This window comes from Mytilus edulis, chromosome 11, assembly GCF_963676685.1.
Source record: "Mytilus edulis chromosome 11, xbMytEdul2.2, whole genome shotgun sequence".
Taxonomy (NCBI): Eukaryota; Metazoa; Mollusca; class Bivalvia; order Mytilida; family Mytilidae; genus Mytilus; species Mytilus edulis.
Window position 1 is genome coordinate 43,292,985 of NC_092354.1, and position 17,451 is coordinate 43,310,435.

General features: G+C 33.0%; 1 protein-coding gene across 3 annotated transcripts in view; it reads left to right on the plus strand.

The window, feature by feature from the left end:
• The window catches only part of LOC139495632 (uncharacterized), a 47,560-nt gene extending 30,664 nt beyond the window's left edge, over positions 1-16,896 (plus strand). For 2 of the 3 annotated variants that reach the window (XM_071283923.1, XM_071283924.1), the window contains exons 10-15: positions 855-996; positions 3,326-3,589; positions 4,520-4,583; positions 13,728-13,794; positions 14,386-14,522; positions 16,844-16,896. In XM_071283923.1, the coding sequence (XP_071140024.1) occupies positions 855-996; positions 3,326-3,589; positions 4,520-4,583; positions 13,728-13,794; positions 14,386-14,522; positions 16,844-16,886 (717 nt within the window). In that variant the 3' untranslated portion in view covers positions 16,887-16,896. The remainder of the gene's footprint in view (positions 1-854; positions 997-3,325; positions 3,590-4,519; positions 4,584-13,727; positions 13,795-14,385; positions 14,523-16,843) is intronic. The other variant, XR_011657414.1, reaches the window with a different exon arrangement.
• Positions 16,897-17,451: the final 555 nt, after the last annotated feature.

Genomic DNA, 17,451 nt, shown 5'->3' on the forward strand with positions numbered 1-17,451 from the left:
TAATTGTCGTTTGAAATATTGTCTCATTGACGTCTCACAATCTCACTCAATTTGATAAGTAACTATCGTCGTAAGTAGCATGATCTTCGTACTAGTATACAGTGTATTTCTGCTGAGTGATTTTAGCTTTTAGATGGCCAGAAGGATTGTAATACAGCCTGTTTTTATGTCCATATTTTAATGTAGTTACTCCATTTCTAAGCCCCTATTTTTTAAAAGACAAGTATCATATGGCGGTCTGGATTGGTATTTACATAATAGAGAATACATAGTTAACAAAGGTACCAGGATTATAATTTAGTACGCCAGACGCAAAAATTGAGCAAAAGGTGCAGAATTAAGGTGGTACCCAATACTTTAACTAAAATTAATTTGGCTCGTTTAATTTTCTTAAAATTTTTACAAAGCATTTACTTTGACCCTTTTACAAAAATATAAAAATTTCAAAAAATTTGAACCAACCGTTTTATCAGAAAAATTACACTGGTTATATAGCAGTTTGACAAAAACTTATTTTGATCATTGAGAAGCTTGAGATTCCCTTAACAACACAACGCAATTAAAACGTTCAGCTAATTCAACAGAGTTATCTCCCTGTAGTGTTAGGTACCACCTTAAGAACAAAAATATAGAAAATTAAGGAAAATAGACAAAAATAATAATAATAAACAGAAGAAATACAGTAAGGTCTTTCCCTTTTGAAAAAGGAAAGACCTTAAATATAGAATATAGAATACTGGGGTGTAGAAATAAATACAATAGAGAAGAGTAATGGTTAAAATGAAGAATACCCTATCCGGACGCTCATATATTTCCGTCAGTCAACCATCAGTTAAAGTCTATATTTTTTGCAGCCTAACGTTAATAATATATACGAGAACAAAGACAAAGATCTAGTTATGATCAATGTTGAAAAGAAAGACCAAGGACCATACCAATGTACTGCTACTAATGTATTCGGAACCGATACATTCACGGTACTGTTACAAGTAAAAGGTTCGTACACTCTTGTCCTTTTAATAAGAGGATTCCTTTTTCACCTTTTTCATATTCATATATTTATTACAGAGCATGCCAGTATTTTTATTTATGTATTGTTCAATAAGTGTATTATGTCTGTAAAGGGAGACAGATTTGTAAAAGCAAATTGCTTGTTTCTGAATCCTTAATATTATTTCATTGTATAATATGTTTAATGTTGATTTATCTGAATAAATATTGTTTAAACTAAGAGGATACCGAATACTTTGACTAAAACATTTCCAAACAATCAAACCAAAATATATTCTTTAAAATTTTATAAACAGGAATAATTTTATTAGATGTATAACAGTTTGACAAATGGGTCATTTTAAAAAAATGTCAAATTTTCAGTACACCCATGCTAAAATTTTTATTTCTAATTGAAATTTCAGTTGTAATGGTTTAAATGAAAGCTTGTCGGATTTGTGATTCAGAACATTAATAATAAACACACCTAACATCTATTTTGATCAGATTAAACTGCATATAAGGCCAATTTTGGGGGTATTTGTGTGCGTACAGTGTCAGAAAAACACAATTCAAATGATTTTTTTCCGATTTACTGATCGCCTTGATATCTGCAAAAGAGATTTTTTAAGAACGTTTATTTTTACTCTAACGAAAAATCGTAGCTTCCTTATCATTGTATGTAACATATTATCTACAAACTAAATTCAATCAACGTACAGGAGGTTCATGTTCATCCTGTTACCGCTACTAAAATCAGCCGCAAAGTAATCTTTACATTTAAAACGCCTCGTTTCTTGAACGACATTGTAGAGAAAAGAAATTTCAAGACATTTAGTGAAAAAAATAGAGTGTACTTTTTCATGTCTATGCTGTAACCAACAATTTTGATTAATTACACCAACAGTATGCTTGTAAAAACTGCAATAACGTGTTGGAAACCGAATTCACAATAGAAAACCATAATCATTTCACCAAAGGGAGTAGTTATTTCACAACAGCAATCAAAAACGAAGAAATTTGTCTATCCTGTTATGTCTATCCTGTTACTATGGTTGCTATGGTTACAGTAACAGGATAGACAATTGTAGACGAAACGTCGTTAATTTTTTTTATCTTAGCATATAGGTGCAAAACGAAATGTTTCATTGTTTGAACTCATCTATAACGTCTTAATCTTCCCAATTAAGCATTTGCAGGTGCAATACTGATATCGGTAACATGATAGACAAAAAGATAACAGGATAGACTTTCATATAGTGATATATCAGAAACGTACGTTCCTGTTACCAATGAAATAAAGAGAAAAGTAAACTAACCTATGATGGATTTACTTGATGTTGGGTTTATTTGAAAGGGTGAAAAATGCCGAACAATATAAATTGCTATCTTAGATTTGCATTAATGGTGGTAATTTTTACAACTTTTGAAAACCAATTTTTAGAGGCATTTTTCAGTACAACCTGGAAAATTGGAAAACAATCTATTATTTTACAGAATGAATATATATAGAAGTTTATTCTCTTAAAAACCATCTAATAGACTACGTAAAACAAGCTTAACATTTTTTTGAACCTTTTCTTAATACCCCAAAATTTCTTTTGAAAATGGTAACAGGATAGACAAAATATTGTACCACCGATCAAAATATGTTTCAAGATATTCTTGTATGACATCATTAAGATTGCATCTTTTAATATGTTGTTCTTTAAAGTACTGCGTGTTTTGATTTGCTTATGTAGAGGGTTGTTTGAATAAGTAACTTTTAATATTTTTTTCAATTTCAAAATTCGACATTTTTTTTAAATGACCCAAATACTAATTTTGATCATTGAGAAGCTTGAATTTTCCTTACTTTTATTATATAATAAAAACAAAATTCAGTTGACTTTCCAAGAGTTAACTCTCTTATTTGTTTTATTACCCCTGAAGCCAAAAAACTCTTTCTCAAAACTATTTTATTTATTATATATTAAGATAATTTTTTAATGAATTTGTTTTACTCTTGGATCAAAATCTGAAAGTTACTTATCTTATAGTAAAGATTCAAAATTAAAAAATATATTCAAGAATTCAACTTATATGTTCAAAAAATCAAAAGATATTCATGTTACTGCATACAATTCTGTATCTTTAGATGTTTTTTTTTTATTCATACATGTAGTTTTTAAATAGTGATGTAGAGTTAATAATGATAAACTCTTGATATACGCATTTATCAAACGTTACTTTTATATAAAAAATCCAATTAGAAAAACGGTATCAGAAAAACATTTTGTTGAGACTTTATTTTTCCTAATTAACTAGATAAATGTTTGTTTGTTTCTATATTTAGAATCACCCGTCGTTAAGATCAAAACAAAACACATTGCTGTTGGCAAATCTACCACCAACTTTGGAATCGACTGCGAGGCTACTGGGGAATCCCCTTTGAACGTTCAGTGGTATCACAACGGGGCACCAGTTGTCAAGGACGGTAAACACATCATACTTCCGGACAGAACTCTACTGGTCCTAGGTGTATCGTCACCTAACGACCTTGGGAATTACATGTGTGTTGCGTCTAATAACCTTGGTTCTGCCAATAGAACAGCTGTAGGTATGTCTAATAATAGGAGATAAATAAGCTAAGGGATCAATCATTTAACTTCAAAAAAGGGGGAGTTACATTATAAAAATATGGGGAAAATCTTGATTCAGAATATTCTTTTTTGTCAACTGTTTGACTACTATATATTTTTTTCTATATCAAATTGGAATCAGAATATTTGTTGTAGGAAAAACATAAATCCCCCCTTGAATGTAAATGGTCGTTTCATTAACTATAGCTTTCGAGACAAGGTGTTGAACTTAACTTTAATGCAGTATTGGTTTTCTCCAATTAATTGCTTTTTCCAAATACGAACGGTTTCTCTAGATTGCAAAGAGAAGTGTTGATAGCTGATCTACATCATTTCTCCGTGTGCTGGATTTTCTCGCTGAGTTGCAGACACATTTTTGACCTGGGTTGTTTTCTTCTATATGGTCGGATTGTTGTCTCGTTGACATATTCCATATTTCCGTTCTAAATTTTACATTCCGTTAACCTCCATTTACACCTGGGTTGCGTTCAATACCGTAGCATCTAGTTGTCCGCTATATCCGTGATATTAAATCTATTTATGTTTAACAATATGCTACGTAGCTAGCCTAAAAAAAAAGGATGTCAAATATATAGAATTTTGGCTTCCTTAGAAATCATGAATATTTGGGGCTATCTAGATCTATTCAGCGACTAGGCTAGTTATACATTCAATAGCCAAAATCTAGGTAGCGCTACATATCATCTATGATATTGAACGCAATCCTGGTATCGTTCATGACAGTGCAATTTATATATATTTATTATAACAGAATAGAAAATGTACTTGAAAATTCAGTTCTTATGCATTTCTTTGAAACTGCAACTAAATACAATAAAAATACTAATATTGTGTTAATTTTATTGTTACACACATTGTACAGTTTTCATCATTGGATATTTTTTCAGTATATGAAGACAAGGGAACCGTTACTTGTGATTCCGTGTTTTTACCATGCGAGCTAATGTGTGGGTGAGACAATTTAAACATTTATATAGCAAGCTATTAAATCCTGCTGCTATTATTCAATATTTTGCGTATAATATTCCATACAATGATTTAACATTGAATGGTTTTAAAAAAAATCAGGCAGACTTTGAAGATATACTATGCTAATGTTATTAAGTGCCAGTCTGCCTAGGAATCAGGCAGTGATGAAAACATGACCAAAAAACCCCACCCAATTTGACATTGATTTCAGTTTATAATATAAAGTTATGCACAAAAATAACATTCATTTCTGTTTTATGTTCTGGTAATAGAAGATATAATTTGGTTGAAATGCACTAGAAATTAACAAATGAGGGGAGATAACTCTGTAATTTGCTATAATTTGCTATCATTCTAACCAATTTTCTAACCAAGTTATTTGATATTACTAGACACACACAAACGAAAGACTAATTATTTTTAACTCAGGATGATGGTTAGTATTAAATAGAATGATTAGCTCGATGGTTTTTTTTCTGATCATGTTTTGATTTTTACCTAAATTGCCTGATTCTTACAAAGACTGGCACTTAACACAAGTGAACTTTTCTGACAGTTTCAATGCGTCATTTTTTTTTTAAACTTAACATCGCCTATGATAAAAATAGTGCTTTAGAATGAACCAAAATCTCCAAAATTCTAAGTTTTGGAAGATTTGAAATTTGTTTGAACTCGTACTTTGTTTAAATTATGGAGGTAAACCTAGGTTAAGGGAAATAACTCTTAAAATCATCAGTACGTTTGTGTCAACCATTTTCATAAATAGATTCTAAGCTTCTATGTTACACAGATTATTTTCAATCTGTTTCAGGTAAATGCTTAACATACGTTGATGAAACTTGACTTTTACAAACACATAACTGATTTAAAGAGTTATCTCCCTAAACCAAGGTCTAACACCTTAAATAGCTTCTGTTTTATGAATATAGTTAATATCTGATTAAATGCAATACTAGTAATTCTGAAGTGATTTGTATATCTTCCAATACTTGAATATGATTGTTCCGTGATCTATTTTTTCTTGGTTTACTCTTCGACACCGGTTAACGAATTTTCTTTCGTAGTTAGTCCTAAGGTTTAAATTCATTTTATTCTAGAGGCAATTAATTGTTAACCTGGTTGTTAATGGAGAAACGGTACGTTGAGTCTGAAATTCAAATACAATCTATTTAACCAGATTCTATTTGTTTTATTAAAGAGACATACGATGATGTGGTATGAGTGCCAATGAGAGAACTCTCCATCCAAGTCACAATTTATAAAATTGTAGGTAAAAGTACGGTCTTTAACACAGAGCTGTGGCTCACACAGAACAGCAAGCTATAAAGGGTTTCTTAAATAACAAGTGTAAAACCATTAAAAAGGGAAAACCAACGATCTAATCTATATTAAAAAAACGAGAAATGAGAAACGATTATAACCCGAATCAACAAACGACAACTACCGACCTTCTAATTCCTGACTCAGCTCTTCAACTTTGTATTTGTTTGGCTTTTTAACTATTTTGATCTGAGCGTCACTGATGAGTCTTATGTAGACGAAACGCGCGTCTGGCGTATAAAATTATAATCCTGGTACTTTTGATAACTATCAGGACAGGTCCATCTAACATTCTGACATTTGTTTTTTAACCTTACCAAGGGAAGACTTGATAAATAATTGAACTTTAAGAAGTTGATGATAGGTACAGGACAACATTATTAAGACACTGTCAAACATTACTGACTTTACATAGTCAAGACACTGTCAAACATTACTGACTTCACATAGTTAAGACACTGTCAAACATTACTGACTTAACATAGTCAAGACACTGTCAAACATTACTGACTTTACATAGTCAAGACACTGTCAAACATTACTGACTTCACATAGTTAAGACACTGTCAAACATTACTGACTTCACATAGTTAAGACACTGTCAAACATTACTGACTTAACATAGTCAAGACACTGTCAAATATTACTGACTTTACATAGTCAAGACACTGTCAAACATTACTGACTTCACATAGTTAAGACACTGTCAAACATTACTGACTTAACATAGTCAAGACACTGTCAAACATTACTGACTTAACATAGTCAAGACACTGTCAAATATTACTGACTTTACATAGTCAAGACACTGTCAAACATTACTGACTTTACATAGTCCAGTCACTGTCAAACATTACTGACTTCACATAGTTAAGACACTGTCAAACATTACTGACTTTACATAGTCAAGACACTGTCAAACATTACTGACTTCACATAGTTAAGACACTGTCAAACATTACTGACTTAACATAGTCAAGACACTGTCAAACATTACTGACTTAACATAGTCAAGACACTGTCAAACATTACTGACTTAACATAGTCAAGACACTGTCAAACATTACTGACTTCACATAGTTAAGACACTGTCAAACATTACTGACTTAACATAGTCAAGACACTGTCAAACATTACTGACTTTACATAGTCAAGACACTGTCAAACATTACTGACTTAACATAGTCAAGACACTGTCAAACATTACTGACTTTACATAGTCAAGACACTGTCAAACATTACTGACTTCACATAGTTAAGACACTGTCAAACATTACTGACTTAACATAGTCAAGACACTGTCAAACATTACTGACTTAACATAGTCAAGACACTGTCAAACATTACTGACTTCACATAGTTAAGACACGGTCAAACATTACTGACTTAACATAGTCAAGACACTGTCAAACATTACTGACTTAACATAGTCAAGACACTGTCAAATATTACTGACTTTACATAGTCAAGACACTGTCAAACATTACTGACTTTACATAGTCAAGACACTGTCAAACATTACTGACTTTACATAGTCCAGTCACTGTCAAACATTACTGACTTCACATAGTTAAGACACTGTCAAACATTACTGACTTTACATAGTCAAGACACTGTCAAACATTACTGACTTCACATAGTTAAGACACTGTCAAACATTACTGACTTCACATAGTCAATACACTGTCAAACATTACTGACTTTACATAGTCAAGACACTGTCAAACATTACTGACTTAACATAGTGAAGACACTGTCAAACATTACTGACTTTACATAGTCAATACACTGTCAAACATTACTGACATTACATAGTCAAGACACTGTCAAACATTACTGACTTAACATAGTCAAGACACTGTCAAACATTACTGACTTAACATAGTCAAGACACTGTCAAACATTACTGACTTAACATAGTCAAGTCACTGTCAAGAGACTGTCAAACATTACTGACTTAACATAGTCAAGTCACTGTCAAACATTACTGACTTAACATAGTCAAGACACTGTCAAACATTACTGACTTAACATAGTCAAGACACTGTCAAACATTACTGACTTAACATAGTCAAGTCACTGTCAAACATTACTGACTTAACATAGTCAAGACACTGTCAAACATTACTGACTTTACATAGTCAAGACACTGTCAAACATTACTGACTTTACATAGTCAAGACACTGTCAAACATTACTGACTTCACATAGTTAAGACACTGTCAAACATTACTGACTTAACATAGTCAAGACACTGTCAAACATTACTGACTTAACATAGTCAAGACACTGTCAAATATTACTGACTTTACATAGTCAAGACACTGTCAAACATTACTGACTTTACATAGTCAAGACACTGTCAAACATTACTGACTTTACATAGTCAAGTCACTGTCAAACATTACTGACTTCACATAGTTAAGACACTGTCAAACATTACTGACTTTACATAGTCAAGACACTGTCAAACATTACTGACTTCACATAGTTAAGACACTGTCAAACATTACTGACTTCACATAGTCAATACACTGTCAAACATTACTGACTTTTCATAGTCAAGACACTGTCAAACATTACTGACTTAACATAGTCAAGACACTGTCAAACATTACTGACTTTACATAGTCAATACACTGTCAAACATTACTGACTTTACATAGTCAAGACACTGTCAAACATTACTGACTTAACATAGTCAAGACACTGTCAAACATTACTGACTTAACATAGTCAAGTCACTGTCAAACATTACTGACTTTACATAGTCAAGACACTGTCAAACATAACTGACTTTACATAGTCAAGACACTGTCAAACATTACTGACTTTACATAGTCAAGACACTGTCAAACATTACTGACTTTACATAGTTAAGACACTGTCAAACATTACTGACTTTACATAGTCAAGACACTGTCAAACATTACTGACTTTACATAGTCAAGTCACTGTCAAACATTACTGACTTCACGTAGTTAAGACACTGTCAATCATTACTGACGCTACATAGTCAAGACACTGTCAAACATTACTGACTTTACATAGTCAAGACACTGTCAAACATTACTGACTTCACATAGTTAAGACACTGTCAAACATTACTGACTTAACATAGTCAAGACACTGTCAAACATTACTGACTTTACATAGTCAAGACACTGTCAAACATTACTGACTTCACATAGTTAAGACACTGTCAAACATTACTGACTTAACATAGTCAAGACACTGTCAAACATAACTGACTTAACATAGTCAAGACACTGTCAAATATTACTGACTTTACATAGTCAAGACACTGTCAAACATTACTGACTTTACATAGTCAAGACACTGTCAAACATTACTGACTTTACATAGTCCAGTCACTGTCAAACATTACTGACTTCACATAGTTAAGACACTGTCAAACATTACTGACTTTACATAGTCAAGACACTGTCAAACATTACTGACTTCACATAGTTAAGACACTGTCAAACATTACTGACTTTACATAGTCAATACACTGTCAAACATTAATGACTTTACATAGTCAAGACACTGTCAAACATTACTGACTTAACATAGTCAAGACACTGTCAAACATTACTGACTTTACATAGTCAATACACTGTCAAACATTACTGACTTTACATAGTCAAGACACTGTCAAACATTACTGACTTAACATAGTCAAGACACTGTCAAACATTACTGACTTAACATAGTCAAGACACTGTCAAACATTACTGACTTAACATAGTCAAGTCACTGTCAAGAGACTGTCAAACATTACTGACTTAACATAGTCAACATTACTGACTTTACATAGTCAAGACACTGTCAAACATTACTGACTTTACATAGTCAAGACACTGTCAAACATTACTGACTTCACATAGTTAAGACACGGTCAAACATTACTGACTTAACATAGTCAAGACACTGTCAAACATTACTGACTTAACATAGTCAAGACACTGTCAAACATTACTGACTTAACATAGTCAAGACACTGTCAAACATTACTGACTTTACATAGTCAAGTCACTGTCAAACATTACTGACTTTACATAGTCAAGACACTGTCAAACATTACTGACTTCACATAGTTAAGACACTGTCAAACATTACTGACTTTACATAGTCAATACACTGTCAAACATTACTGACTTTACATAGTCAAGACACTGTCAAACATTACTGACTTTACATAGTCAATACACTGTCAAACATTACTGACTTTACATAGTCAAGACACTGTCAAACATTACTGACTTAACATAGTCAAGACACTGTCAAACATTACTGACTTAACATAGTCAAGTCACTGTCAAACATTACTGACTTAACATAGTCAAGACACTGTCAAACATAACTGACTTTACATAGTCAAGACACTGTCAAACATTACTGACTTTACATAGTCAAGACACTGTCAAACATTACTGACTTTACATAGTTAAGACACTGTCAAACATTACTGACTTTACATAGTCAAGACACTGTCAAACATTACTGACTTTACATAGTCAAGTCACTGTCAAACATTACTGACTTCACGTAGTTAAGACACTGTCAATCATTACTGACGCTACATAGTCAAGACACTGTCAAACATTACTGACTTTACATAGTCAAGACACTGTCAAACATTACTGACTTAACATAGTCAAGTCACTGTCAAACATTACTGACTTCACGTAGTTAAGACACTGTCAAACATTACTGACTTAACATAGTCAAGACACTGTCAAACATAACTGACTTAACATAGTCAAGACACTGTCAAACATTACTGACTTAACATAGTCAAGACACTGTCAAACATTACTGACTTTACATAGTTAAGACACTGTCAAACATTACTGACTTAACATAGTCAAGTCACTGTCAAACATTACTGACTTAACATAGTCAAGACACTGTCAAACATTACTGACTTCACGTAGTTAAGACACTGTCAAACATTACTGACTTAACATAGTCAAGAAACTGTCAAACATTACTGACTTTACATAGTCAATACACTGTCAAACATTACTGACGCTACATAGTCAAGACACTGTCAAACATTACTGACTTCACGTAGTTAAGACACTGTCAAACATTACTGACTTTACATAGTCAAGACACTGTCAAACATTACTGACTTTACATAGTCAAGACACTGTCAAACATTACTGACTTCACATAGTTAAGACACTGTCAAACATTACTGACTTTACATAGTCAAGACACTGTCAAACATTACCGAATTCACATAGTTAAGACACTGTCAAACATTACTGACTTTACATAGTCAATACACTGTCAAACATTACTGACTTTACATAGTCAAGACACTGTCAAACATTACTGACTTTACATAGTCAAGACACTGTCAAACATTACTGACTTAACATAGTCAAGTCACTGTCAAACATTACTGACTTCACATAGTCAAGTCACTGTCAAACATTACTGACTTTACATAGTCAAGTCACTGTCAAACATTACTGACTTTACATAGTCAAGACACTGTCAAACATTACTGACTTTACATAGTCAAGACACTGTCAAACATTACTGACTTAACATAGTCAAGGCACTGTCAAACATTACTAACTTAACATAGTCAAGTCACTGTCAAACATTACTGACTTAACATAGTCAAGACACTGTCAAACATAACTGACTTTACATAGTCAAGACACTGTCAAACATTACTGACTTTACATAGTCAAGACACTGTCAAACATTACTGACTTTACATAGTTAAGACACTGTCAAACATTACTGACTTTACATAGTCAAGACACTGTCAAACATTACTGACTTTACATAGTCAAGTCACTGTCAAACATTACTGACTTCACGTAGTTAAGACACTGTCAATCATTACTGACGCTACATAGTCAAGACACTGTCAAACATTACTGACTTTACATAGTCAAGACACTGTCAAACATTACTGACTTAACATAGTCAAGTCACTGTCAAACATTACTGACTTCACGTAGTTAAGACACTGTCAAACATTACTGACTTAACATAGTCAAGACACTGTCAAACATAACTGACTTAACATAGTCAAGACACTGTCAAACATTACTGACTTAACATAGTCAAGACACTGTCAAACATTACTGACTTTACATAGTTAAGACACTGTCAAACATTACTGACTTAACATAGTCAAGTCACTGTCAAACATTACTGACTTAACATAGTCAAGACACTGTCAAACATTACTGACTTCACGTAGTTAAGAAACTGTCAAACATTACTGACTTTACATAGTCAATACACTGTCAAACATTACTGACGCTACATAGTCAAGACACTGTCAAACATTACTGACTTCACGTAGTTAAGACACTGTCAAACATTACTGACTTTACATAGTCAAGACACTGTCAAACATTACTGACTTTACATAGTCAAGACACTGTCAAACATTACTGACTTCACATAGTTAAGACACTGTCAAACATTACTGACTTTACATAGTCAAGACACTGTCAAACATTACCGACTTCACATAGTTAAGACACTGTCAAACATTACTGACTTTACGTAGTCAATACACTGTCAAACATTACTGACTTTACATAGTCAAGACACTGTCAAACATTACTGACTTTACATAGTCAAGACACTGTCAAACATTACTGACTTTACATAGTCAAGACACTGTCAAACATTACTGACTTAACATAGTCAAGTCACTGTCAAACATTACTGACTTCACATAGTCAAGTCACTGTCAAACATTACTGACTTTACATAGTCAAGACACTGTCAAACATTACTGACTTTACATAGTCAAGACACTGTCAAACATTACTGACTTTACATAGTCAAGACACTGTCAAACATTACTGACTTTACATAGTCAAGACACTGTCAAACATTACTGACTTTACATAGTCAAAACACTGTCAAACATTACTGACTTTACATAGTCAAGACACTGTCAAACATTACTGACTTCACGTAGTTAAGACACTGTCAAACATTACTGACGCTACATAGTCAAGACACTGTCAAACATTACTGACTTCACGTAGTTAAGACACTGTCAAACATTACTGACTTTACATAGTCAAGACACTGTCAAACATTACTGACTTTACATAGTCAAGACACTGTCAAACATTACTGACTTAACATAGTCAAGACACTGTCAAACATTACTGACTTTACATAGTCAAGACACTGTCAAACATTACTGACTTTACATAGTCAAGTCACTGTCAAACATTACTGACTTAACATAGTCGAAATTCCGTCTTTCCGTCATTCCGTCATTCCGCAACAAACCATTATACGGACTTTTCTCTAAACGCTTTTAGATATTGGGCTGATTTTTGGTATGTGAGTTAACCACGATGAGTTACAGACCAAGTTAAAGTTTCGTTCTGCTCCACTAATTTTTGCCGAAATTATAGGCTTTGGACTTTCAGAAATTGTTGAAAATCACAGTTATACAAACTTTTTCTAAACGCCTTCAGATGTTGAAGTGATTTTTGGTATGTGAGTTAACCATGATGAGTTATAGGTCAATCTTAAGTTTCGTTCAGCTCTGCTTATTTTCCCTGAAATGACGGGCTTTGGACTTTATTATTGAAAATCACAGTTATACAGATTTTTTCTCTTTTTCCCTCCAGATTTTGAGCTGATTTTTGATTTGTGAGACTACCATCATGTTGGTGTCCACATGTGTTTATATTGAAATTGCAGGTTATTCAACTTTTTGGGACGGGGCCATTCGTGTCACTTTGACACATTTAGTTTAAATAGTAGTATCTGTATGACACACATATTTGTTTTCAGAGTACATTGCCCGAACGATTGTCCATTGGCGTCAGCACCTGTTTATGGCACTGATAGCTATGATGTGGTAAGACATATATATACGTCAAACGTTTCAATTTGATAATTTTAAACAATTTGAAATTGCTTTTCCGATTATTAATGACCTTATCGAAATGCAGTTTGTTCTTGTATTCAACAATAAAGAAACAATTGAAAGTTTATGCAATAAAGCTACTTGTAAAACGTACTAAGACATGTATGTGATCAGAATTTTATTTCTCATTAAAAGTTGGTTTTTATTTATAACTATAAAAGAAGGTGCGGTATGAATGCCGATGAGAAAACTCTTCACAACATACAACTTAAATTAAGGCCATATGTCAACTTACAACCTTCAACAATGAGTAACTGCTCGGCTATAAAAGGCCCTGCAATGACAAATATTAAACTGCATACGAAAACCACTAAATTACAGGTTTTTGCCTTGGGACAGGCACATACAGAATGGGGCAGGGCTGAACCAGTTTGATGTATCGGGTATTGTAAAATATCATATACTTATACTCTGCCCTCTGTAACACAACATAAACATGCTTATTAAGACAAAGTATGCATAACTGCGACAATATTTAGTCCTCAAATATAATATTGGCTTCATAACATATTTCCTTTTTAGAGTTCATCCGTATGTAGAAGCGGAGTTCATAGTGGTGTGATCAAAACACGTGGTGGTGAAGTTATCTGGGAGAATGCAGCAGCATCACCTCCTTATACAGCTTCCACTAGAAATGGTATCTCTAGTTCGGCATTAAGGTAAAAATTGTCTCTAGTTTGGCTTGAGGTAATATATGGTGTCTCTAGTTCGGCAATGAGGTAATATGTGGTGTCTAGTTCGGCATTTAGGTAATACCGGTATATGGTGTCTCTAGTTCAGTATTCATGTACTATATAGTGTATCTAGTTCGGTATTCAGGAAATGTACGGTGTCTCTAGTTCGGCATTCAGGTAATATATGGTGTATTTAGTTCGGCATTCAGGTAATGTACGGTGTCTCTAGTTCGGCATTCAGGTAATATATGGTGTCTAGTTCGGCATTTAAGTAATATATGGTGTCTCTAGTTCAGTATTCATGTATTATATAGTGTATCTAGTTCGGCATTCAGGAAATGAAAGGTGTCTCTAGTTCGGCATTCAGGTAATATATGGTGTCTAGTTCAGTATTATGGTAATATATGGTGTCTCTGCTTCAGAATTGAGGTCACATAAGGTGTGTCTAGTTCGACATAGAGGTCATATATGGTGTCTCTAGTTCAAAATTGAGGTCATATATGGTGTGTCTAATTCGACATAGCGGTTATATATGATGTATCTAATCCGGCATTGATGTAATATATGGTGTCTCTAGATCGACATAGTGGTTATATAGGGTGTATCTAATCCGGCATTGATGTAATATATGGTGTTTCTAGTTCGGAATTGAGGTCATATATGGTGTGTCTAGTTCGACATAAAGGTCATATAAAGTGTCTCTAGTTCAAAGTTGAGGTCATATATGGTGTGTCTAATTCGACATAGATGTCATATATGGTGTCTCTAGTTCAAAATTGAGGTCATATATGGTGTGTCTAATTCGACATAGCGGTTATATATGGTGTATCAAATCCGGCATTGATGTAATATATGGTGTCTCTAGTTCGACATAGTGGTTATATATGGTGTATCTAATCCGGCATTGATGTAATATATGGTGTCTCTAGTTAGGCATTCAGGTAATATATGGTATCTGTAATTCGGCATTCAGGTGATATATTTTCAAAACAGAAGTGAAATATACCAAACTCATTAGTCGAATGTAAACAGGCAATGCCATAGCTCAAAAAGAAATATACCAATAGACAAACAGACAAATAACAGTACACAAAACACAACATAGACAATTAAAGTCTGGACAACAGGAACCAAATCAATAATTTTGAGTGATCACATGTACTTCAGAAGGGTAGGCACATCCTGTTCTACCTGTTACACCTTATTTACAGACATATCAAGAAAAATAAGTTAAATAAGGGAATTATCATAAGTATACGCAAACACAGTTATATGGCAGATAAAATAAACTTGCGTACAGAGTGAATGTATGTGCTTTGAAGTTAGTGCAATCATTGATATGTTTGTTTTGGCAATATTTTATTATCATGTCTGACTAAAATGAATTATTGTTATATAATACTTTCATTCTTGTTTTAATCCTCTTTTCGTTTGTTTATTATTTTTAATAAGATACATTATCAAAATAGAATAAGATGATGTGGTTTCCAAAAAAGCAATTATAAACAAAAAACACTTTCGAAAGTATAGGACAGAGAAATTGGGGAGGATATAAAATCGCATATAATGTCTGTTAACAATTTGAACTTGGGTAAATCAAGTCCAAAATTTTGAATTATTGCATTACATGTATGTTTCATCAGAATCGGTTATTATCCGTTAGTTTTCATTGGCTAGCAAAAATCTCGTGTCATAAAAAAATATCAAAATCAATAGTTATATTTCTAATGACACGTGACAAATGCACAAGTAAGTGAAATACAAAATGTATCAAACTATTTGTTCATAGTCTCAGCTAAAAGATAATAAATACAAGATATGAATACATCTTTTAATAATTTGATAGGGCCATAAAAGTGTCGATAATGCACACATTTCTACAAAATGTGCTTTGTGCAACAATTTTACACCCCATTAAAATCTCAAAAGGCGCATTCGATTCTTAAATCTTATACTACTTTTCTACGCTATGTGTTACATTTTCTACAACTTTATATCTTGACATATATAAAGATTAGATTTTGAATGCACTCCACACTAATTATTTATGTGCACCGTATTGATTATATGCACACTTATTGTTTGTGTGCACATATACTGTTTGTATGCACACATACTGTTCGTATGCACACATACTGTTTGTATGCACACATACTGTTCATGTGCACACTCATCGTTTATTTGCACACTTATTTTTTAGGTGCACATTTATTTCTTTGCACACTTATTTTGTATGTGCACACTTATTCTGAATGCACTCCCATATTGTATATATGCACACTTATTTTGAATGATTTATATTTCAGTACGTCAACATCCTTGTCTGAAGCTATTGTTGTTTCCGTTTGAGCTGATGATGCATAGGATCAAAATAAACATTAAAAACGTTAGTTTTCTCGTTTGAATTGTTTTACACTCTTATTTCGGGGCCTTTTAAAGGTGAGTATGCGGTATGAGCTTTGCTCTTTGTTTAAGGCCGTACGGTGACCTGTAGTTGTTAATTTCACTGTCATTTTGGTCTTTTGTGGAGAGTTGTCTCATTGGCAATCATATCACATCTTCTTTTTTATAAAACTTGTTGAAAATGTGTGTTATTTTTAATCCCAACTTAAAGGCATTATGTTTTCGGTCTGTGATTTCTTTCGTCCGTTCGTCCGTCCGTTCGTTCTTCTGTTCGTCCCGTTTCAGGTTAGATGTTCGGTTATTTCTTTTTGGTTGATGAAGATGTGGTACTGTAAAAATAATTGTTCCTGTAGCCCGTCTAAATTTTGTGCTGGAAAACTGTGAGTCTTATCTGTTCATCTGTTCATCTGGTCTTTTAAGAATTTTCTTGCTTTATTTGTCATGATTTTAAGAATTTTTTATTATAAGGTTTACACACAATTCATGTAACTATGCCTTCATTGTACGAATT